At 37.9% G+C, this 26,001-nt stretch overlaps 1 protein-coding gene across 2 annotated transcripts in view; it reads right to left on the reverse strand.

Moving 5' to 3' along the window:
- Nucleotides 1–26,001, reverse strand: part of mop (myopic) — a 166,960-nt gene that overhangs the window by 63,130 nt on the left and 77,829 nt on the right. For both annotated transcript variants that reach the window (XM_067104451.1, XM_067104450.1), the window contains exons 13-14: nucleotides 21,928–22,008; nucleotides 6,261–6,422 (exon numbers count right to left, since the gene is read on the reverse strand). In XM_067104451.1, coding sequence (XP_066960552.1) covers nucleotides 6,261–6,422; nucleotides 21,928–22,008 — 243 coding nt within the window. The remainder of the gene's footprint in view (nucleotides 1–6,260; nucleotides 6,423–21,927; nucleotides 22,009–26,001) is intronic.

Consider the following 26,001-nt stretch of genomic DNA (forward strand, 5'->3'; position numbering starts at 1 on the left):
GTCCTCTTCAGTTCTTACCATCACTCGTTATTGTTTTATTTTTAGATAAGTCTGTTATCAGTACTCTCCTTTATTTATTATATATATAAATTCGTGAGTCAGGTCTATACCAGGGGTCTTCGCGTTATTTTACTGGCGGCTTCCCTTATGGTTAGTTCCTGGTCTCCTTCATTCGAATTGCTCGGGTCTGGAATCTACCTTCCACTCTGTGTAATTTAGAGCTTTTGGCGGTTTATGATAGGAGTTCTTCTCTCCGCCGGAGCCTTCCGGTTGTGGTTGAATTTCGGCCTCGCCAGCTTTAGTTTGCCCAGGGTGGGAGGTTCGTATCATTCTTCTTACAGACTGTTCGCTGTGAGGCAGGGTCTACCGCCTCCACTCCAACAACACGATCAGTCACGTAGTTTCTTCGGACCCAGCTGGTTGTGCGGTCGCCTGGATGACCTGATTGTTTGGCACCTGATGGTGTGAGGTTGCTGCTCTCTGCACAACTGTCAGGATGAGTTGGTAGTGACAGTCTTTACATTACTCTTGCTTTTGCTCCTCATATTGTATATTATACATTGTCTATGAGGTTCGGATAGTTTAGATCCTTAGCTAATTGTTGGTTTTTCTTACAGTGGCCGAAACTTCCAGAAAATCTGTAGAATCCCTCGGACACAGGTGGCTAGGTTTGGAAGGCGTTCCGTCGGGAAGCCCCCTCGTCCTCGGCCTTTAGGTTGAGGACTTACCCCCACGGCCTTGCAGTGTGGCATGATGCCCTGAAGATGGCCACCCCTATCATCCAGCAGATCCGGGATGAGACCCAGCCACTAGCGGATATCCTCTTTGTGGTCTCGGAGGATATTTGCGCCATTAATCTGGACCTAGGGCAATGGCTGTAGAGCAGGACCAGGTGGTAAGTGGTGAGGTAGGTGAGTTGTTGGGGCAGGCCCCTTTTATTTGACTCCTGCTTCATCTGTTTCTTCCTTTGCAGGCTTTTGTGAAGAAGTCTTCCTCCTTGGGTGATAGAGCTCCATCTGCTATCCCCAAGTTGAAGTTGAAGACTTCATGGAAGGCGAAGGGCTTCAAGTCCTCGTCTTCCAAGAAGGCATTGCCCTTCCCCCCGTCGAAGGCTAAGGTCTCAGGACCTGTAGCCTCGAGGAGCAAGTCTGGTTCACTCCAGCAAAGCGGCAGTAAGGGCTGGAAGCAAGCCCTCTCGCCAACCCTGCTTTCGATGCAGAGGCCTTTGCTTAACCAGCATAAGCGGTTTCACGGAGGACCTGGATTCAAGATTTAGTGGTTGGAAGCTGGCCAGTCATGACAACATACTGGCGGGAATGGCCTCACCACACCCCAGCCGAACCACAGTATGTTATCCCATTTGCCTGCGGACCTCCGCTGGATTCGATGTCGGGGAAACCGCGGCGGTTAGCTCTCCGGGCCCATCAACACGATGTGGGATTATTCTTGATGGTCTTGGCACGAGCGGTTGGAGGAATTGGAGTTCTTCCCCGATCTCCTGCCCCCTTGCAGGCCGTGAGACTCACGGAGGAAGCCTGGATAGGTCGAACAAGGTTCCTAGGGGCTGTCATCGTCCCTGAGGACCAAGCTCGTCGGCTCCTGCGCGCGCCTCTGGCGGAGTGGCAGGCGAATAACTGCAGTTGACTCCTTTCAGGGAACTTCACCATGTTCACCCTGGGAGTCGACCTTCCCTTCCTTGTTTGAGCAAAGTGGCTCACAGCTACGACCGGCGTGCTTTGGCGACATTCGATTCCTCAGCTAGGAGGCAGACCCTGCTTCCCTGGTATTCCCAGGAGTAGCAGTTCTGGACAGGCGCCCACGGCCACTTTCGCGGTCGGGAAGCTGGACCCTCTGCGCCTCCACGCAATTTGCGAGCAGCTCCCCCAAGCTGCGGAAGCTCTTTTTAGCGGAGTTTGATGCCGGGTTAAGTGTAGCGATGTTGAACTCCGTATGCCTTAGCCTTCATTCGTTAACAAGCTTCGTGAAAAGCTCGTCTGGGGACCTAACCTCTTCCGGAAGAGAGGAGGTCGCTGTTATGGCGGTACGGGCCGCGGCGGCTGGGGTATTTCGGCCACCACAATGAACCCAGAATGCGGCGACCCCAATGTCGAGAGGGAGGCAAGCGCTTCAGGAGGCATAAGAGGCCTCACCACCGAAGCGTAGTCAAGCCGTCCGAATACCGGCGTGTGGCACGGCCTTCACTTCAAAGGCTCACCACCCCAACGATGCGTGCTGGTCAACCAGCTGCACTGCCCTCATGTGGCCTCACCGGCATACAACCCCACATGAAGGCGTGTAGTTGCTTTCACGGCCTTAGCTGGGAGGTGTTACAAGGGGAGGAGGGAGCAAGCCCTCATAGAGAGAGAAAGCCCACGTTACCACCCCAGGGAAGACCTGGACGTGGTAGAGTAAACCGGCTCCCTCCCACTGAGAGAACACAGGTAGGCGTGCGCCTGTTTTAGTTCGGGGACCAATGGACCTTCAGCCCTTGGGCACACAGCATTGTGTCAAGGCCTACAGGATGAACTGGATCAAAAACCCTCACTCCTCTAACCAGGTTTTACAGCCACCGACACCAATCCTAAAGTTATGTGACAGAATTAACAGTAAGCGAGCAATAAAGAAAGTAGAGCACCTAAGTTTCAAGGCAGGTTATTCACTGTTCCCAAAAAGACTCGATCGGCAAGAGTGATCCTGGATCTGTGGCGTCTAAATCTCTACATAAAATGTCGACCAAGTTGCGCGTAGCTACGATAACTCAGGTGCGGACTCTACTTCGGCGTGGAGCGCGTCACCCTCTATCGATCTTTCAGGCGCGATATCCGTCCAGTTATGGCGGAACTTCTCTCAGTTCCTCGGTTTTCAGACTCGGGAATCAAGCCTACTCCTTCAGGGTCATGCCATTCGGTCTGAACATTGCGCCCAGGATATTCTGGCTGGCGGACGCGGTAATACAACAGCTCGGTCTCAGGGATATCCCTAGCAGCATGTTGGGCGATTGGATAATTTGGGCACCAACAGTTCGGTGTCGAAAGCCGTCCATAGTCATCGGTTTCGCAAATTCGCTAGGTTTCCAACTGAACGGAGAGAAGTCGCCTGACTCGAGTCCCGGTTTCAGTGGTTGGGTCTCCAATGGGATCTGTCTCACTGCGCTGTCCCTTCGCCTCCCAAGAGGAAGAGATAGCATCCTCACCAGGAGATTCTCAAAATCATCAGCATCCCCGCCGGTCCAAGAAAGGGTCCTTGGGTCTCTTTCAGTTTGCCTCAGTGACAAACCTGCTATTAAGCGAAGTTAAAGACATAAGCAGAGTGTGGCGGAGTCGAGCCAATGTCAAGCTCCAGAGACAAGGTCTCCTCTATCCCTCAAATCTTAAAGACAAGGTTGAGCCGTGGGCCTCGGTCAAAGGCTTGTCAATACAGCCTTCAATTTCCTCCGGCACTAGTAGTTCCTGAGCGCTTCCTTAAGCGCCGGGGATGTTCACCAAAACAAAGAAGTACAAGGAACGTGGTCCACAATGTTTCAGCAGTTCCATATAAATGCACCCTGGAAGCTATGGCGGTATTTCTAACTCTGAAGAAAATCCGCCCCCAACGGCGGATTCATATCAGGTTGGTACATTGAACAGCGCAGTGGTAGTTCATTGCATCAACAGAGTGGCTCCAAATCAGGCGAGTAAACCAAGTAATATGCGTTGCTATCTTCTCCCCTGGCGAACAAGCACGGCTGGCACCTGTCAGCCACCCACCTAGCGGGTGCGGGCGTGGTGGCGGATTCCCTGTCAGGCGCTCCGTTGAAGCGGGTAGGTCCCTGGGCGTGGAATCTTTCAAGTGGATTTACCGCCCGATTCGAAGACCTCCAAGTGGATCTGTTCGCAGCGAGCAACTGCATCCCTGTTATGTGGCTCCCAACCTGGACCCTCAGTAGATTAGCCATGAAGCTAATAATGATTGGAACAATTGGAGAAGATTTATCTTTTCCCCCAATAAACTCTGCTGAAAGTTTTCACACAAACTCAGGACATTCAGGTCAATTAGCCTAGTAGCTCTATTGGCCGAAAAACAGTGGATTCCCTGTCTTCCAGGAACTGGGATTACCCAGGTCTGCAGTCCCCAAGCCCATTCTGACTCAGACAGTACAAACCAAGACTGTGTCAGCTTCCTCAAGAATTCAGAATGCCCTAGTTTTATGGACTTTATAAAATTCGCAGCTCAAAAGGGGCGAACATTGACCCTGTCAACACTCTGTTTTTAGAATCAGATAAGAGAGATTCTACTATTAGACAATATGATTCAGCAGTCAAAAAATTGGCCTCCTTCCTAAAAGCATCTGAAGCCAAAATCATGACAGCTAATTTAGGAGTTTCCTTCTTTAGATCATTGTTTGAAAAAGGCCTAGCTCCGGCCACTATTACTACAGTCAAGTCAGCATTAAGAAGTTTTTTCTTCACGGCTTTAAAATCGACCTCACAGATTCCTACTTTTCATCTATCACAGGCATGCGCTCGTCTGAAGATGATATCACGCCCACCTGGTCTGTTCGTGGTTTCTCAATGACGTCAGCAAGTTGGCATCAGAGATGGATAACTTTCGTGCTCTTATCAGGATCTGTTGGGAGAAGACTGTTCTTGATTAGCTTGGCTTCAGGTGCTAGAATCTCAGAGCTATCGCTCTCACTAGAGAGTGATAATTATGTGAACTTCCTCCCATCTGGAGAGGTCCTCCTTTCCCCTGACCTAGATTTTGGCGCTGACGAAGACCCACAGGACAGGTGGTCTGCTCCTTGGAAGGTGGTGCCCTTCCTCAAGACCAGTCTTTATGTCCGGATTTATACATAAATCTTACCTTTCAAAGAACTCCACAGAGTAAGTCGGGTCCTCTTTTATCAGGGAGAAAGGTGGTACTCTTTCACTAAATGCTATAGACAACAAATTTTATATTTCATTAAACAGGCCAGCAGATTCAATCCCCAAAGGTTCATGATATTCGAGCAGTTGCCACTTCGCCAATTACTTTCCTTAATATGGACTTTTCGAATTTATCTAAATTTCTGGGTTGGAAATCACCTCTAGTGTTTAAGCAGCCACTATTTAAGCAGCTCGAAGCCGGAATTTTCTACCATGGCTTTGTGGGAGTAATCGTCTCACCTTAGTTAATCCTTATCCTTGTCCTTTCCCTTTCCCCACCTTCGCCTGCCTCATTTACTTTTCTGCTTATTCTCCTGGTTGATTATACCTCACTGCCTGGCTCCTCATATTGTTGTTTCTTGTACCTGTTGATGGAAAAAGCGTAATCTGAAATGCCATGATTGTTTCTCTTGTGGGGTACTGGACAGTTTTTATTTGGTTCCATGTACCCCAGATGAATGCACTTATATTAATGTTGATTGATTTGTCTCTTACGTGTTTAGCCTAAGTTTCGATGTATATTATTAAGGATTCTGTTGCAGTTATTTTGTCGCGGCTTTATCATTCATTTGCTTTAAGTAATTTTAAGGTTTTTTTGGGGCTTTTTCTCCGTCGTGCGGGAACCCATGTTCATAGTATTAAGTTCTTTAATGTGCAGCAATTTAATATGCCTTAGTCTTAGTGTTCTTGCTACGGAAGAGATTGCTTAATTAAAGTGTCTGGTAAAACTTTTGCCTTTTTTCTTCAGATTATCCCTCAATTTCTTTTCTAGTAGTTGCAGCCTTGGCATGATTCTCTATCAACGATTTCACGGCTGACGCGGGACTGGACTCAGAAAGGGATTTTGACGAAGGAAAAATCTGTTTCTGAGGAAGGTCCGAATGTCTGTGTTTCTCCCAATTAAATAGTACTTTCCCTCCCTCTCAGCATGCAAATCTGGGGTTAGTGCTAGCATGGAATGGTGGAGTGGGCGCGAGTAGGCGCTGGTGTAGATCCTGGCGGGTGTTTGGTGTGGGGGCTGTAACGGCTCACGGCGCCTCTGTTCTGAGGGAGTTTTGATAAGGAGAGATCTTTCGGTGGGTTTCGTGGTAGTGGTAATTCACTCACCCCTTCTTGCTCCCCCGACGCCTTCCTAGAAGAGTAGCTGCGACTGAGAATTAGTAACCCCAGCTTTCCTGAAAGCTCTTTTTCTCTGGTATATCTAGCAAGGTTATACCTAGAAATTCGTGCTGTAATGGAATTTCACCGGGTGACACGGGACCTTCCTCAGAAATAGATTTTTCCTCTGTCAAAATCCCTTATATATATATATTGAAAATATGAAAAACACTTGAATATCAATTCAAATAAACTAACCAATACATCTGATAGTTCCTTCCATTTAAGGTCAAGATTCGTTGGTCCATTCAAAGATTTTCTTTCCAGACCCTCTACAAGTTTACTCAAACGTTCAGTTTCCCCTGCAAGTCTCTGAAGTGTTTCATCATCTGAAAGTGGGTCTACTACGGTCTGCTTTCGCTGTTGTAAGAGAGAGAGAGAGAGATTATTAGTCAATATACAGTATATCCCTGGAAGTTCTCATTTTTAGGTATTAAATCATAAACAAATGAATAAATTATAATCTATCAATACAAACAAACACATGGTAACTTAGAATAAGTGATGGTACTATAAAAGTCATATGCATCACCAAGTTAAATAACATTAAATAATTAAATTCTGGCAGCTTTACAAAACAAAAATAACCATTGCTGAATACTGTACCACATATTTTCTCACAAAAATTGCTGAAAACAAATAGTATTTGAACTATAACCAAACATATTATGAACTCATTCTTAGAAATATCGGCTGGTGATAAACACCTTAAGTTTTTCTATGAAAGTTCAATACGTACAAGTTTTAAAGCATCCTGTTACATGATGAGAAAACAAAAATTTTTTTTATTTACTAACAATACTTACAAAAAGGTATTACTGTTACTAAGGCATACCCTGACTGCCAAAACTTCAAATTCAGTCAGTACAAATTTATCAAGTTACTTTCTTACCTTTATATTAAAGTTTCTAAATTATCATCTTCACAATCTGATTACTCTACAAATTAAGTTTCCACCTGAAAGAACTCCTCCATTACATGTTTCCATTATGTATTGTATACATTATCGTAAATGTCTTATAAATTAACTAAATGAATAAACTAACTGTTGAATAATCTGATAACATTTCTGAGGGGAATTTGTACCCAAAGTTAGTTGTCTGTAATCTACACTGATGACTGAATTTCCAACTGGTTTAAGATTTGCTGTAATTTCACCTAATGATATAAGCCAATTGTTTTTCTTGCTAAATACTTCTACGTATTTTCACTGCAGAATTGTTTGCCATGTGGTCAGCAGTTACGATTAAAAACATGCCACACGACAAATGTGTAATTTTCAGTAGCTCTCGAAGTGTGATACATACATAAGAAACAACATCAATCAGGCAGTTGTTTCTGCAGATACACCAGCATGTGCAAAAATCCTTCTCTCCCTCATGAAGAAGAAGCAGCAGCTAGTTTTGTAGGTAGAGGATCACTATAAAAACACATCCCAACAGACCTGAATAAGATTTAAGAAAAGACCATGTCCTTACAAAAATTTGGAAGACAAGCAGAAGCCGATGAATTTAACTCTGCAGCCTTCAAAGTATGGAAAGGCTCATTTCATAATTTCAGCAAAAGGTCTGGACGACAATATATACATTACAAGAGAAGCAGGTTCTGCTGACCAACTGACAGCTAAAAAGTCTCCAAACACCATTAAGAAACCTATAAATAGCAAGATTATTTAGCAGAGCATGAATCCAGTACCAATGACACCTCTCTGTTCTGAAGAAAAAATTCCACACAGAACATATATTAGTCAAGGAAAAAAAGTCAAGCACCAGATTTGAAGGAAGAAAAAGAAATTGACATTGCTGTTTTGTGCTATTGCCATCAGGTACATGATCAGGGTAGCCATGATTTTTAAAGCTGCTAACCCAAGCCCTGAAGGGAAAAGATAACAGTTTTTTGGATGTGTGACCAGGACGTATGGAGTAACAGAACATTTTTCCTACAGTGGTTTCATCAGTGCTTTGTCCTAGGAGTCAAAACTTAAAAGATAAGCTCACTAAGGGATTGCCTTTTAAGTTCTTCTTGACCCTGACTACCATGAATCTCATGAGTTCAACACCTAAAACTTCCAAGTCACCTACTTGCAACCCCAACGCATCTCTAACCCAACCCCTAGATCAGGGAGTAATCTGGAAAAGGCCCATTACACTTCCTACTCTTTAGAAGAAGTTCTTCAGGTTATGGAATATAATCCAACTACAGCAGTATAATAATGATTATGAAACTTCATGCATCTACTGATGCCATAAATACCCTCAAAGTAACCACGAAAGCTATCAAGCCAGAGACAATAAACAGACTTGAAAAAACCTTGGCCAGAATGTGTTAATGATTTCACCAGATTTACCACAGATCCTATCAAAGAAATAATGAGAGAAATTGTGACTGTGGCAAAGGTTGTGGGGAAGGGTTCTGTGATAAGGATCCTGGGGAAATTCAATATTTAACTAATAATACACCCACAAATGAGTTAACAAAAAGTGACTTCATGGAGCTGACCCAAACATGTACTATTCTAGATGAAGTAACTACAGCAGCAGCAGTGCCAGAAAAAAAATGTACATTAGCTAGTATTGATGAGGAGCTGCTCTCATGGACCATTTTTATGCTATGTACAGTACTGTCTTGGGTCTTCTCACTTAGCTATCTAATTTCTTGAACTTGACCTTGCTCTGATTATAAAATTTCACTCAAGAACAATTCATTTGGGCAAGACCTCTAAAAGTCTAGAAATTTTACTCAGTCTTTTTTAACTGATCTGTAATAACAATAATCTATATCAATTTCAAAGATTTGTTTCCATTAGATATATTTTGTTTCCTCAAGAGAGAACTAAAACCCTATTAACGATCTAGTTAGCCTGCTGCATCTTAGATACTGAGTAAAATAAACAAAGTTGCCCATAGGGACATTTTTTGTAACATCATATAATGTCATTAATCACCTGGATATAAGTGTGCTACTACAGTATATGCACTTGGAAAATGTCAAGAACTGAAGATTTTTTACAAACTCTGGCAAGTGTCAACAAATCTCATTATGCAAGGTTTTCACAATTAATTACATCCCCACAGTAATGAATGCTTTTATCAAAGAAAAAGGCTGTAGTTATCTGTTTACTTTTAAAGCTTCTACAAATATTATTTCCAAAAAGGGTGACTTAATTCATAGCTGATCTATTAAGACCCCAATTGCAATGAAATAAACATTAAAATCTATGTTGAACATTTTCTCTAGAACTGTACTTTGTACATGCAGCTGTTATGTATGCATCTATTAGCCATTGTCAGGTCTTAATTACTGTACAGTACAGGGATAATTATCGTATAGCAACATTCTTTTGGCAATGAGTTTCTTAGTTCAAGGTGACTAAAAACTGTAATAGTTATATGACGACTAAGGGTGTTTGAGACTGAGTTCCATGGGCTAGGCATGCTTCCCGTTTTGTAGTGAATTTGTTGCTGTAACATATGTCCCTCACTGTTTCAAAGTTTATTACAAATGGATTGCATCATTCTAAAATTCTATGAAAGACCTCATGTAGACTATTGGAGGTTACCTTTTCAAAATGCTACCTACTAATATAGCAATTTTACAGGTATCATGAATTCTATTTTTATTATTTAGAAGAGCACTGCTTGGTGGGCTGACAAATCTTCAGTACTGTACTGTAAATTTTCCAATTTACCTATGAGAGGTATCACTTGAAATACCCAAGACAGTAAATTTGAGATGCAATTCTTACTCTTATTTCCTGTATTTTGCAAATTTTCTTGTAATTGTTTTTATTCCAGTTTCTTATTCTTATATCTTTATTTCATGAGTGTAGTTCCTCAATGGGCGGATGGGTTCCGTTCTCAGCTAGCACTCTGCTGGCCGCGAGTTCAAATCTCCGATCGGCCAATGAAGAATAAGAGGAATTCATTTCTGGTGATAGAAATTCATTTCCAGCTATAATGTGGTTCGGATTCTACAAGCCACGTGAAATAAATCTGATCCTTCGGGCCAGCCCTAGGAGAGCTGTTAATCAGCTCATTGGTCTGGTTAAACTACGGTATACTTAACTTAATTTCATGAGTGTAGTCATCTTCCTATTAGATGCTTAGTTTTTATAGTTCTGGTAAAGTGTCAGATCAATTGGGAAACTTTTTTTTTTAGAGGGTTGGTCTGATTTGTGTGTAGAGCAATAGTTGTGCTGCTGTGCTGTTGGAAATAGATCACTGCTATAGTGATCACCATGCATATTTCTTTTAAACCTTTGAAAAATATAGGAGGAACACAGTTACTTGAATCAATGAAAAAAATCTAGACCATTACTTCAAACCAAATGTCAGTTTCACTGTTATTTACACAAATCTATTTATTGCTTATCTAAAATGCAGTCCACCAGTATCTTGTGTGGCAAGACTACAGGCATTAAAGTCATCCACTGTTAAAAGCTGTTGGTAGTCATTTGTTTGGCTGGTTGCACTCAGTAGCCATTCTGAAAGTACTACATACATGCCATTATAATCTTATACACTATTATTTTCCAATACTACCAAAGGGTTACACTTAAAAAGACAGATGAAACCCTTTCTTACAGTTCCCCTAGGGCATATTCCCAAATATACACATTATTATTATTATTATTATTAAATAGTTTAACCAGACCACTAGTTAACATTCTTAGCTCTCATGCGGCTGGCCAGAGAGATCTGTTCTTAATGGATATTTTAGATCTCATTTAATATACTGTACTGCAACTCTTTAAAATTTTAATGATTAGATAAACTGGAAATGCCTGACAGAATTTCTGTCAAATGATTTGGTAGACCTGGGAAAATGTTTTGCAGGGGAGGGCAGAATGGGTGGGAGAGGGTTAGACGGGCATTTGACTTCTTGAGAGCGTTCACAACCGCCATGGCCTTATAAGCATTACATCACTTAACATGTCATCCCACGTCACTTTGTTTATCACTTTTAACTGGCTGAGACAGATATGTCATCAGCACAATAGAGTATGAAAGAAGTTGTTATTGGCGGAAACACATGTCATTACACGTCATTGTGGTTTTTTTGTTTTTGAATACTTAAGTGAGTATGTGTCATGATAAGATTACAAAAATTTTCTTCTCTAATTGGCTACACACAAAGAATATCAATGCACTTTGCAACAAAGCCTGTTTCTCTTCTTTTTCCAGTTCCATGACAGTTCTCAGTATTCATGCTTTAAATGGCTTTTGTGCTACTGTATTGTGCGTTATAATTATTTCCCCTAAACACTCCTTTGTTGCAGTACTTAAAGCATTGCAGGTGCTGTTATTGCTGTGTATGGTGCTGTCTATCTTTGTAAGGCCCCACCATCTCCTATGAGGGCTAGGAAGGTGCTGAACCTTCAAAAACAGCTGGAAATCATCAAGATGATCAAAGCTGGTTGGTCAAGGGAATGTATCATGGAGTATGACATTACCCAATTTAACCTGCAGGGCATGAATGCTGCTAAGGACATGAAGGCTGCTTAAAAAATACACTACTGACTTTGAGAAGAAGACATTGAGGAGTCAGGCCCAAAAGGTGATGGTGGTACCCCATCATCAGGAAGATAAACAGTCAACCTTGGTTTCATCAGCAAAAGGCAGCCAGTGTGCACGTGCATGGTGCTGCGTTGAAGGCTGCTGTAATGAAGTTCTCAGGTCTGCATTGGGTTGCAGACTTGAAGGCATCCAAAGGTTGGCTGTTTCTGTTCAAAACAGGACATGGGCTTTCTAACAAGAAAACTCAGGGTGAAGCTTTGGATGCTTCCAAAGAGGGAAGAGAGGAATTCAGATAGACACTGAAAGACTCGATAAAAAAAGGAATGCCTGAAGTAAAATTTACAATGCTAACAAAATTGGCTTATTCTATCGCTCCTTGCCCACTATCACTTTGGCTGACAAGAAGAAAAAGTATTTACCTGGTAAAAAACTTTTGAAGCAACTCATGCCTGCTTTGTTAAGAGCAAATGTTTTTGGTGGGTATTGTTGAAAGCCAGTAGTAGTTGGACATGCAAAGCAACCACATGCCCTGCATGGCTTGATGGATAATCTCCCACTGAATTGGTATCACTCAGCAAAGGCTTGGTTCACCTCCAACATCATTTCTGACTGGTTTCATAACCACTTTTGTAAGGAGGTTATTCATCATCAGACACAGGACATTGGAATTGTAGACATAGATTGAAAGCTTTGCTTCTTGTGAACAATTTGCCTGTGCATCCTATCACAACCCAGTCAGTTGGTGACAAAGGCTTTATTAGAGTTGTTTCCCTTCCTAATACTGTACAACTGCACTCATTCAATCAATGGACCACAGCGTTATTGCTGCAAAGACACGGCTATACAAGAGGAAGTTCCTAGAGGATGTGCCGGTAGTGTTTGAAAATGAGGACCACACACAGTTCAGCAAGAGAGAAACAGTTTTGTTTTTATCTTTTAGGTGTATTATGTATTGTATGTAGACAAAATAGGGAAAAAAATCACCCATGTTATACAGTGATGTACTGTACGAACAGTAAACCTACCAACATTATGTATGGGCTAAGAGAGTTAGGAAAAAGTTTGCTATTTTTTTTCAGCTTTCATCATTTAGTTTTTACTTTGTGAAGACATTTTCTACTTTTACAATACAAAATAGGAAAAAAGTACAAACCTTGTTTAACAAAAATAATGTACTGTACAGTTTGTGTACTGTACCATATGTACAGTGCCCACAGTATTGTGTGTTGTGTACAATTGCACTATTATATATTGCATCACTTTATGAAATATATCATTCAGATCATATTTCTTTTTTTATAGTCCATATATCAACCCTTAAACGCCGAGCCTCTATTTATGAAAGTGTCTGCCGTATGCCGGCGGCGTTCAGGAGTTAGCGCCGAAGCGGAAAAAAAGTTTTTTTCAAAAAATCACAGCAAGCTTAGTTTTTAAGATTGAGAGTTCATTTTTGGCTCCTTTTTTGACACTGCCTGAAGTTTAGTATGCAACCATCAGAAACGAAAAAAAATATCATTATCATATATAAATATTGAAATATATGACAGCACGAAAAAAAATTTCATATATAATTGTATATAAATCGCGCTGTGAGCAAAATGGTTAAAGCTAATAAGTTTTTTCTTTGTATTTTACACTAAATTGCGATGATTTTGGTATATAACAAATTGTAAAACGATCAAGCAACACAGAGAAAATATTATCACAAAATGATGCATGAATTCGTAACGCGCGGACATAAAAAAAGTTTTTTCAAAAATTCACCATAAAATGAAATACTGTGCTAGAGACTTCCCGTTTGTTGCAAAATGAAGGTAATTGATTGAATATTACTACACTGTACGTGTTTTAGCTTACAATTGCAGTTTTCGACCATTTCGGTCGAGTTAAAGTTGACCAAAGGTCGAATTTTTTCTATTTATTGTGATTTATATGAAAATATTTCAAAACTGATAAAAGCTATAACCATGAGTTATTTTTTGTTGTATTCTACATGAAATTGCACACATTTTCATACATAAAACTTTATGTAACGACTAATATAAAATGGTGCAAACATTACGACAATGCGATGAAAGAATTTCAGAGATGTTCGGCCGAGTTACCGCGTGTGGATGTAAGGAAAATGTTTTTTTCAAAAATTCACCATAAATCGAAATATTGTGCTAGAGACTTCCAATTTGTTGCAAAATGAAGGTAAATGATTGAATATTACTAGAATGTAAGAGTTTTAGCTCACAATTCTGTTTTTTGACCATTTCAGTCGAGTCAAAGTTGACCGAAGGTTGAAACTTTGGCACTTATCATGATTTATATGAAAATATTTCCAAACTGATAAAACCTAAAACAACCATGGGTTGTTTTTCGTTGTATTTTACATGAAATTGTGCACATTTTCATATATAAAACTTTATGTAACGGCTAATATAAAATGGTGCAAAAATTACGACAAAGTGACGAAAGAATTTCTGAAATTTTCGGCAGAGTTACCGAGCGGATGTAAGGAAAAAGTTTTTTCAAAAATTCACCATAAATTGAAATATTGTGCTAGAGGCTTCCAATTAATTGCAAAATGAAGGTAAATGATTGAATATTACTAGAATGTAAGAGTTTTAGCTTACAATTGCGTTTTTCGACCATTTCAGTCGAGTCAAAGTTGACTGAAGGTTGAAATTTTTTGTAGTCGACGTAAGGTACGTCTGCTCGTCACCCGACAGACAATTTTAGTCGACTTACGATACATCCAGTCAGCATTTAAGGGTTAATTAGTTTGAGATACTTTTTTTAAAACTTGAAAAGAGGAATCAATTAAAGCGAGTAAAAAATAAAACTGCAAGAAAATTCCTCTTCTGATGCTGGTTTTCCAGCATTTTGTCTGAATTATTATGAAATATTCCATTATGTTTAGATAGGAACAGAACTACCAACTGTGATCAGCTTATCATCCTTTTAAAGATTTATCTGTTAACAAAAAATTATTTTCTGCAAATAAAAAAAATTGGGCAGTGTTTGGCATATATGATACAGTATTACCAGATTATTATCTGGTTAGAAATCTCACATGAGCAAATAAGATATAGTAGTTAATAGAAATGTTATATAAGCTATAACTTCCATTCTATGACTAAAATATAGTTCAACTGACTAATATGATTTGGACTGCACTGAAGTAGGCAGTTTGGGTGGCACGCCTGCAATGTCTATTTTGGATGCGCTTTAAGTTATAAATCTTACAGATTGCCAATTTCATTTTTTATATCATTCCAAACGTACAACTGACATATAATCTTTTTACAAAAATGAAGGAGAATTTAAATATATAAAATAAGGAAACTGGGAACATAGGTTTGCAACTGAATGGTTTAATGCAAAATCGCGGGATAAAGAAATTGGTGTGTCGCAGTAAGGAGTGTGACTAAGCATCTATTTCACAAAATGGAAACTTCCGAAGAAAAACGAAGAGCTTTCGTCAGAATGCACAACAACAACGTGAGTGCCAGAGATACAGCCAGTATATTCGGTGTAAACAAAAGCACTGTTACTAGGTGGATTCAGCGTCATAGAGAAACACAGATGCTTAAAGACAAACCGAGGTTAGGACGACCACCCTGCACCACAGCTGACGAGGATAACAAAATAGTTGAAGCAGCTCGACAACAACCAATAATTACAGCTGTAGCTATTAAACACCAAATTGGGTGTGATGCTGGAGTGCAGGTAATAAGGAAAAGACTGCATGCTTCTGGCATACACCATAGAGCACCTGCTATCAAGCCTGGATTACCTCAAGAGCATAAAGATGAGAGGTTGGGTTTTGCTCTAGAATACTATGCTGCTGATGCCGAGTTCTGGAGCAAAGTCATTTTTTATGAAGAAAAAACATTTTCAACAGATACTCATGGAAGAGCACACTGCTGATGCTTGAACAACACAAGGTAATAAATTTTGACTGTTTAGGTGGAAAGAAAAAATTAAAGTCATCCTTATATTACTTACATATAATTATTAAGTAATAGGCCTAGGCCTAGAGTTCAAGAATAATTTCTCAGAACTAAATTTCAGCTACCAGTTATATATATATATCTATATATTACATACACATATATGTGTGTGTATTTATGTATGCATATCCTTTTCCAATGCAGCTATGATGAGAACTGTGTCATGAAGTCAAAGAAGAGTGGACATATTTCAGCGGGACTCTGGGGATGGATGTGTGGCAGTGGGCCAGGTGCCTTAACCAGCATAGATACACGCCTGAATTCCGAACAATACGCTGATATTTTACAGAATGTCATGATTCCATCAGTTCGCTGTTTTTTTAATTCCCGAACCCATTTTCATTGCAATGGATAATTCCTCAGTCCACAACAGTAGCACCGTCAAGAACTGGTTTCGAGAGCAGCCAGAAGTCATAAGGATTAATTGGCCTGCGAAATCCCCAGACCTTAATCCAACTGAAAACCTTTGGTCACTCATGGTCAGGAGTTGGGATGACTGCCAAATTAAGACAAAAGATGCCTTAATATCACATGCCATGGAGATCTGAGAGTCACTTAGGCCTAGAAGGGATGGTAACAACATTTGCAAGAGCCTAGTGAAGTCAATGCCTACCAGAGTTATCGATGCTTCAGGGGGTTATACAAAATATTAGGATGTAACACTGACGATGGCTTGACAACCAATGCTTCAGGGGGTTATACAAAATATTAGGATGTAACACAGACGATGGCTTGACAAGCAATATTAAAGTAAATACTTTTTTTTTAATAAATGGAATATTTATAATCACTGTTGTTCTTTGAATATGTTGTAAAGAATACATTCACATATCATTTAATGATACTCTTTATATATATTCTAAGGGATTTGTTAAAGTTCTATTGTTTATATTTTTACTGTATCAAAAGTTTTTAATGTTACGTTACAGTTCGACTTTCTACCCACTGTCAATTATCTACTAAACCATTGTTGATGTTAATTATATATATAATTATATCATTTAATTTGCATTTTTCTGTTTTACCTTACTACGCAAAGTATAAATATTTCTTGTTTAAGGAACGAATAATTCAGACCAAATGGACAAGTCATTCACCTCATATGATCAATTATATACTTGTATAACTGTTGTAAAAGCAAATATCATTAGTTATGATGCTATAATATCATATAAAAGCCTCTTAACAAAAATATATGTAAATTATCTGATACTCCCTTTTCATGGAGTAGGTGAATATTAGTAGGCCTAGCCACACATTTATAAGTTATTATTCATCTTTCTATATTTTTCATATGATAAATATACAAAAGGTAAGTAATGAATATTTTGTTTATCACTCTACATTTGCAAAACATGCAAATTTTCTGTGATAAAATGAAAATGCTCTCCAGATCCCGCCAAAATTGTGTAGGCTGAGGCACACAAAAATTCCTTTCTTAAAAAAAAAAAAAAAAACCATAACCAATGAAAGAACAATAATCATGTAAATCTCCTTTATATGAGAATAATATATAACTCAGATAAAAATTATTAATATTAATTTGCTAATTACTGAGAAACTGTCACCACGGCACATCAAATGTGCAGTGAATGGCAGTCTGTGCACCTGCGCCACCGGGTGAATAGTCGCCAGATACCTCTAGTTGAATATCCTAGCTATGAACCTTATGTCCGAAATATTAATGCAACTGATGCAATATTTTGTAATGCAACTGTACAAGCATACCATGTATGCATAACTTGTTACAACTACTGTATGGGAAAAAGGGTATTGAGTTATGGATTAACATCCATTTTTCAGTTTGTGTTTGCTATTCTTTAAAGGCATATTTAGTGTATACAATTATTCAGTATTGAATAAGTAGGGGGTTAGGGTACAACATTGCAGTTTTATACCTGTAGTGTTTATCAAATAGGAAATTTCCATTATCCAGCATGGCCTTGGATGTATTAATTCAGGTAAAAGAGAGATTATTGTATTTAATAATACACATTTTTGGTTGAAAAATGGACAGTCACTAAATATATATTTGATTGTAAGTGCTAATTTGCATCTCCTGCATTCTGGGATTGGATCATGTGGGTTATTCACCAAATATTCATGGGGTCAGATGAGTGTGACCAATTTGAAGATTGAATAATATTACTGTGCTTCAATGAGGCATTATTTTTGGAGTGGACACCACCACAAGCAAACAGTTTGTTTTAATTTGTTACTGTCAGATTCAATTTGCCACAATTCCTGCCATTTGTTAAAGATGCCATGTTTTAGAGATAGTAACAAAAACTGACTTGAACAAGTATATCCGATCTAGTCGACATCATGTTTTAGAGATAGTACAAAAACTGACTTGAAGAAGTATATTTGATCTAATCATGGTGATTGCAGTTTTGGCTGCTATACCAATATCCTCATTTCCTTAATGCTGGGACCCACCATATTTCAGCATTTATACCAGCTTCACAAAATTTGTGAAATAACTCAATTTGTTTACGTAATGATTTTGAGAACAATTTGAACAGCTAAAGTACTTACAGTCACTGAAAATGACAATTTCTGTGGTAGCATATTTTTAATAATCTTGACTGTTGACCAATATGAATTGACTTTTAAAATTTTGGCTTTCAAGCCAAACATTGGAGAACTTTTGGCCATTCATTGCTTAAAACAGTAACAAGAAGATATGTAGAGTGGTTGGGTAAAAGATGAAGAAATCCAGTAAATAAATGGGATGTTACCAAATCACAATGTAGAGAGACATAGGAGATTCATCACTTTTAACTTGCAGATTCTGAGTCGTTTGTTGTGAACTGGTTTGAAGTTTTTTGCTCTAGATTCTGATGCCAAGCCATAAATTTGGATTCCATAGTCTCACAGACAGGACAGCTGCTTTGTACAGTAACACTGGTTGATCTGTGAGACAAAGTAGTACAGTATGTGACAGCTTTCTTGCCAGGTTTAATGCTTTCATTTTTTGCTTCTTTGTATGTAATCTGCAGTTTCCAGGTTAAGTGTATCAGAGTTTAAGCTTAAAACTTTACAGGCTGGCAGATAGGTGTCAGGTTGTTTCTTATTTTGAGGTCAATGTTATAAGTGTTTTTCCATGTAATATATCTAAAAAATACGGCTTTAGTTTTTACTACAAAAGCTGAAAGCCTACTCCACAGGTCATGGTATCTACTCTTGTGATGGAATTAAGAATACACTTGGCATGGTGTAAGTACGCAGCACTATAGAATATAGCAAAATCATCCATATACAAAATGTTTATAATTCCAATTGGTAATAATTTTGCAATATTGTTTACTGCAAGGAGGAATAATGTGCAACTCAAACCAGTTCCCTGTGGGATACAATTTTCAAACAAATGTGCAATAGATATTTTTTCCATTCAAACACTTGAAATGTGACTGTCTAAGTGACATAATGGGTCAAGTGGAGATCTATTTTTCTGTGACCCATGCTGGGTTGGTGTGATTATATTATAATTTTTATGTACTGTGTAAACCTTGATTTCACCATTTCATCCAACAACTTATACTGACAGCATGTTACAGGTACTGATCTATAGTTTGATTGACTGCTCAGATCTCTGCCAGGTTTGGTTATTGGTGCAATGATGGCATGCTACCGTTCTTTTGGAAAAGTTTTGTAGTTCAAAGTTGGTAGAAAAACTGGAATACAGGCAGTTCCCGGTTATCAGAGGGCTTGGTTATCAGCGATCCGGCTTTTTGTTGCTTGTCTAGCAAAGAAAATCAGCAATTTTCAGCACCGATATGTGCCGATTTCCAATTATTGGAGCTGATACATACCTACCAGAGGGGCCTATAACTGAAAATCAGCAATTTTCGGCACTTAATGGCGCCGATGAGTGCCAAAAATCACCGATTTTCAGTTACTGGCCATTTTCGCCTATCGTCACACCGTCGGAACAGAACCCCCGTCGATAACCGAGGGGACTGCCTGTACATAACTTCTGGCTATGGTGGCTTGATGTGTGATAAATTCCAAATTGATGCTGCCTTCTCCTGTTACATGAGGAAATAACTAATTCTAGTTCTTTAATCATTGCTGTTACATTGTTGTGTGCCCTTATTTATGATAGTTTTTACACAAAAGGTTTAGGTATTGATGATTTAAGCTCTCTGTTTTGGGTCATAATCTTAATTTCCAAAGTAAGACTTTGCTCTCTGAACTTAAACTTTCCCTCTTTATTGATACTTTGGTTTCTTGCTCGTGAAGTCATAGAATTCTCAGTTTTCTATGTTGGGGTTAGAGTTTCTATGAAGAGAGCGTAAGATGATCTGTTTATCAACAAGTTCCCTTCCTTGTTGGGTAATATAACAGTACCCCTGACACTATTCACTGTGTCATGTTTTGTAACTTTTTGATTACCAGATAGTTTTCAGAATAATTTTTAGAGTTCGTTTCAACCAACCATTCGTTAACCTCAATTTGTTTAAATGACATTTCTTGAGATGGATATTGAGTTGACTGATAATTTTCAAGTTTTAGCTTTAACCTCATCTTATCTGTTTCTAATATCACAAATCTTGACCAATTTTCATTCCCAAAGGGAATCAAAATAAATCATGGATGGGTGTGATTTGAATTTTCTATTTTTCATTTGGTCTCCATATTCAGAAGGGTACAGACTTATATGAAGTGTCCTTGTTTGGATTTGAATTTGGAGAGGGGTTGATGAAGCATCCATTTCTGTGTTTTGGTCATCAGTGTTTAATTTATTTAGTATAATCTTTAAATATCAGTTTTTATAATTCATTAAGTATTTTCCCAAGAGTACCAAGCAGTTACACCTAAAGAATTAATGAACCCCTTTCTTACAGGCCCATCTAACAGCTTCTACCTAGATCTTTGTAAAGCATGTAGTGCCTTGAGGGTGGTCAGTCCACTGAGATCAGACCCAGCACTAAAAGCACAGCTCAGCAATAGATTTTCCCCTTACTCAACCACTTCGGCTATTCAAATTCTATGGGTGAGAAGGTATGCTGTCTAACCTTACCTGCCTCCATGTTTCGCGGGCAATCGAAAATGTAGTCAAAGCTTTTCAGGCATCATTAGTCAAAGATGAGACCTGATAGGAAAGGATGGAAAAATGGAGGGGTTTGGACTTGAAGAAAGGCCTAGCTGATTTGTTTTGAGCAACTACTTAAGATCAAGCAGAGTCAGTCCAAGTAATTGATCCCTGAAGCCCCAAACCAATGGCAGAGTACTAATCTAGGGGCCCCAAATATACACAACTATTCTTAATGACTTAAGAGTAATCAGTCCGTCAAGATCAGACGCAGCACTGGAGCAGACCTGGACGTGAGATTTTCATCTCCCTTGGCCATGTAAGGTACTTGAATTCTACAGTCCTAATTATTCCAAGAGGATAAGCACCTGACATTCTACTCTATGATAATTACTGTATTCTGGTAGAATCTCTGTATTCTTATAAATTGAATCTACTGTCTTGGTTTATAGAATTTTACATGAAGTCACCATACAATTGTGGATACACTGACTACAGTGTTCCAACACCTAGTATAACAGAGAACTCTCAGCTCTTTTGCAGCCTGAAATGCCCTCTAACCTAATAGTAGGATCAATGGTCTCAACGTCATTAAAATGAAGGGTACAATCTCTTTATGTAATGAAATAAGCACATTGAGGTAAAATGATGGTTTGTATATAGTAAATTATATAAGAATTTCTTACCAATGAATCTGTCAAGTTAAAACCACTATGACAAAGATTTTTCAATGATAAAAGTTACAAAACTAAAGCAGTCACTCATCAAATCGGCACCCATGGATTAGCTACTGTACTTCCTTATTAGTGGTCCAGTCACTAACAAACATCAGCTCTTACACAGCCCCTTTCACTCTCTGATTACATGTTCTAAGTGTAATTATTAATTTATATCTTACACACAATCACACAGTATTACACAACAATCATTTGGGGCAACAAAAATTCTGCATATCATATGAACCAGCAAAATTAACAACAAAGTGAAAGCCTCACAGTCTACAGAAGATCAATAACTCAAAACTAAGATAAGCAGTAATTTTTATATAACCAATCACCCCTTTAAGCAAAAATTAAATTAAACAGGCCAGATCTTGAAGAGTAGTATATCCCCAAAAACTTTTTACAAAAAAGATGTTTACATTGAAATAAAAACATCTACATGTCACATAAATGTTATTTTCATTTCAAAAGTTGCAAGCAAAAAAGCTAGTAAAAAGAAAAAAGCTGAAGTGGGCAACGTACTATCTACAAGATCTCTTAAGCCTGTTAGTTTTTGCTTCTTTATCTTAGAGAAAGAGAAAGAAGTACCTTAGCCAAAGCCGTGAGGTCTAAGATGCTGGAGGAGACAGCACCAGATGTTTCTGAGGGAGTGCTTGTGACAGCTGTATTCTGCAATGAAACAAAGCACTTATTGGAAAATGCTCAGAGCTTACTTTATCAAGTCAAATTAACTACAGCGGTCTTAAGGAGGTTAGACAAGCAATATACCTACATAATGTACAGTACTTTTCACAAGAAAGAAACCTTCAGATGTTTAGAGCTATGCTGTAACAAAATTCACTCGTCAAAGGAATGCACATCTTATTCAAGGCTAGCTGGTTACTGGTTATATGAATATGGTAAGAAATAAACATCTACTTGACATAAAAGAAGCTTCAAGTACTTCTATTCCTATCCTATCACAACCACCTAAGGAATACACTACAGTATTATGCCTCCATCAAATGTCATCTACTATTTGTCTATATACATCTCAACAACAGAAAACAAAAAATCAGGTATCATTATTTCATTGAAATGTTAAGCAATGCCCAAGAATACATGAGTTATGGAGTAAATATAATTGTACCAATAGTCCTACCAGACGCACATGAAATTAAAAACCTTTCTTATGAATAATACACTCTTTTCAGTAAATTTTAATGTCTTCATACTACAAAATCATTCACTTTACAACCATACATTCAAAAACTGTAAAAGCCACTCCACTTTCTACATCAGACATACTGTTGGCCATCAATCAATTTTATGCCAATGCATACAAGCATATATTTAAATCATTAATTTGTGTTTGGGGACTTACCCCACATGTATAAACATAACAGTATATTTGCCTTTAGTCATTCAAGGAGAACGATGTTTGAATAAACAATCCAGGAACAATTAAAAGGACTGAATACATTCAAAATAAAGAAATAGGCATTTTGGAAATGTCCTTGTACATATTCATGAATAAAGTACAAGAGCAGTGGAAATTGAAAATAATTTCATGTGGTGTAATTGATACTATTTATTTATACAATTGGCTTAAACACATATATTCATAACTTCATTGAACATATGAATTTCCTAAATCTTTCCAATACAGTACAGGTATTATAAAGCTTAAACTGTGTAAGTAATGAATAAACTTCTGTAGTCATTTCAAATTTTTCATAATAGTACAGTATTAAGTAAAATTAAGTTTAGTTCATTATTAAATGAGTTCATCTAATCCAGCAGCATCTTATTAGAGTATTTTTCATAAAAAAAATATCACACATCAATTGTACCATACTGTAAAATATTATTATGATTAAAAAACAGGAACATGAAATGAGCAACATCAATGAATAATACAGTGTCTGGTCATCAGTTTCTGAATGATTTATCTTGAGACAATACTTGCTGAACATTTCTACTTCTACAATTTTACTTCAACCGTTTTATAATTATGACAGAAATGAATTATAATTGTTTTCACTGCCAGCAGATTATGGTTAGTAAATGGGCATTGAAGTTTCAAAACTAAAATGAAAGTAATCCTCTATGAGGACCCACCCAAAAGAAGGCACAAAAGCCTTTTCAGTAATTTTCTTAACGCATGCAATAAACAATAAACAAAAATATACAAATTAACCACAATGCTTTACTATTTGTCATATAATAGACATGAAAAATCACTTTAGTAATATAGCACTGTCATGAAAACGGGTAAATTGTATGATAATCACAGTTTGATAAGAAAGCAACCAACAATCACTTATGCCAGTTAATATCACTATGCATTTCAAAACTGTCTGGGATAACTGATGCTACTATATACGTGTACATTTCCAAAAGTGAACTCGGCAAAACATTTATGAGATATGCTCTCCAAAGGGCTTTTCATCACATAATTTTTTCTAGTAATTGCATAACCTTTCATGTTTCAAAAACCTGTATCCTAAAATAATACTGATCACCTTTTTAAATGACCAATATGTATTCCTGTCCTCAACTTACAATAACTAATTTACAAGCTCATACATGACTGGTAAGTCTAGGATTCATGGAAATGTAATTGTCTGTTTCTCCATACTTTGCATAAACAATATCTTTTAGGGATTTTAAAAGCTTATACTATAAGAGTTGTAAGTAGACATCTGAATCAAGAACAACAAACCTTCCATAACCAAACTTTTTTTTAAAACCCTGTAAGACTAAACATAATCAATACCAACAAAAGATTCTCCCAGCATTTAAATTTACCTCTGAAATGTATTCCCTGAAACATTGGTCTACTAGACCTCATACAACAAAAAGCACTAAATAAAAGACAAGAAGGTTCTTATGAATGCAGCATTTTAATATAACAGACTACTGTTTGAAGAAAGCTTACTTCAAATCTGAGATAGAAAATCCAACAAGTAATTCAGTTCTCTGTAAATTTTCTGATTAAAAAAATAAAAGTGAAAATTGTCTTTGACGATTTAGAAAAATGCCAAATTTTTAATTTGTATTTTTCCTAACATACAAACCCTCGGTCTTTACATAAGGGATTTACTTTCAGCACAAGCTGGAGCCAGCCGTTTAACTTAAAACAAGGTGGATACTGGTAGCTGGCTACTGACGAAAGGGGAGGTAATCCCCTCCATCTAGCTGGTAAGCATTCTTTACTTTTCAGCTGCGTCGGAGACAGGCATGTCTCTTCAGCTGCCTGCCATTTGACTTAATTCCTTAATATTCTTTTTGCATTTGTTTTGAGATATTTTGCCTGTTTTGAAATAATGCAACAAGTTCTTTTCTGTTACATTTTATTAATTTTCACTCTTTCTTACTGCATAGTTATTTTTCTACACAGTTATGCTACGTAGTTGTTTTCATCTCGTTTTAGCCTATGAGCCTTTCTCTTTAATTCCCTCTCTAACTTGGTTGTGCCTTTCTGATATAATGCAAACCCAGTGCATGAATTTGAGAATATCCCAACAAAATTTCCACTCAACATCTTCAAAAGAAACCAATGCTCAAAAAATACACATTATCAATATATGTATCAATGTGCATTAATGTTTATATTTTCTATATCCTGGTATGACTGAATAGGAAAAGGATACAAAGGTAAAAATCTTAAACATGAGATAAATGGTACAGTAAGGAAAAAAAATAAAAAAATCAAATTCCCAAATAAGAATGGGTTAAAATAGGACACCAAATGTCTGAATGGAGAAAACTTGAATTTGCTCCTAATGTGCAAATACTAGGAAAATCTAATGAAAAGCACTCTTATAGCCCTTACCTTACAATTTTCTGTTAACTGTCTTTTTACCAAGGGCAAAAAGTTAAGATTCACTTCAGCATTTCCTTCTCATTACAGCATGAATAAGAGTCCAACAACCACCAGTGCATCAGTTCCGAATTATTTTTAAAATGTAAAATATGCTTAAGATTAACAAGTGTATTACAAGTATAGCAAACTCCAAGTAGGGGCAATTCCATGCATTAACTTGAATATTACATAGCAACCACAGAGGTACTTAAGCAACCATTTCTTGTATATATACTGGCCTCTTAAATGTTAACAATGTGTGTACTATAACAATAAAATTAAGAATAATAACTGAAGAGTATTGATGCCTTTCCTCCACTTTCCTCTGAAGTACAAAGAGTATATATCCTTTGTGATAAAAATTCAAGGGATGCCAATCTTCTACTTGCTCTACCTCAAGACCCCAAGCCAGCATGAGGCAGTTTAATTTGCGTAACAAGTGCCTCTATTTTAATAACCATTAATCAAACCTGTCCACCAACTACCAAAGTATTTAAAAATGCTAAACTCATTTACAGCCCAACTTACCTACCACCCACTCAACATTACAAAAACTCCTCTTTTATACGATTAAGCAAATAACACCAACCACCAGCTGAGAATAATGGAAACCTCTTCTTCATAAAATTAATAAATAACATCAATCCTTTACCAATCATGAAATGTTACACTCACCCTCTCTGAAATCAAAATACCTAACATTTAGACTTAACCTATTCAGAAAAAGAAAAATTCTCTAAAATACTATTCATCCTTATCTTTTAATAACATTTAAACAGTTTTCAAAGGAAACATTAATCCTTTACCTATTTAAA

This window comes from Macrobrachium rosenbergii, chromosome 5 (assembly GCF_040412425.1).
Source record: "Macrobrachium rosenbergii isolate ZJJX-2024 chromosome 5, ASM4041242v1, whole genome shotgun sequence".
Lineage (NCBI taxonomy): Eukaryota > Metazoa > Arthropoda > Malacostraca > Decapoda > Palaemonidae > Macrobrachium > Macrobrachium rosenbergii.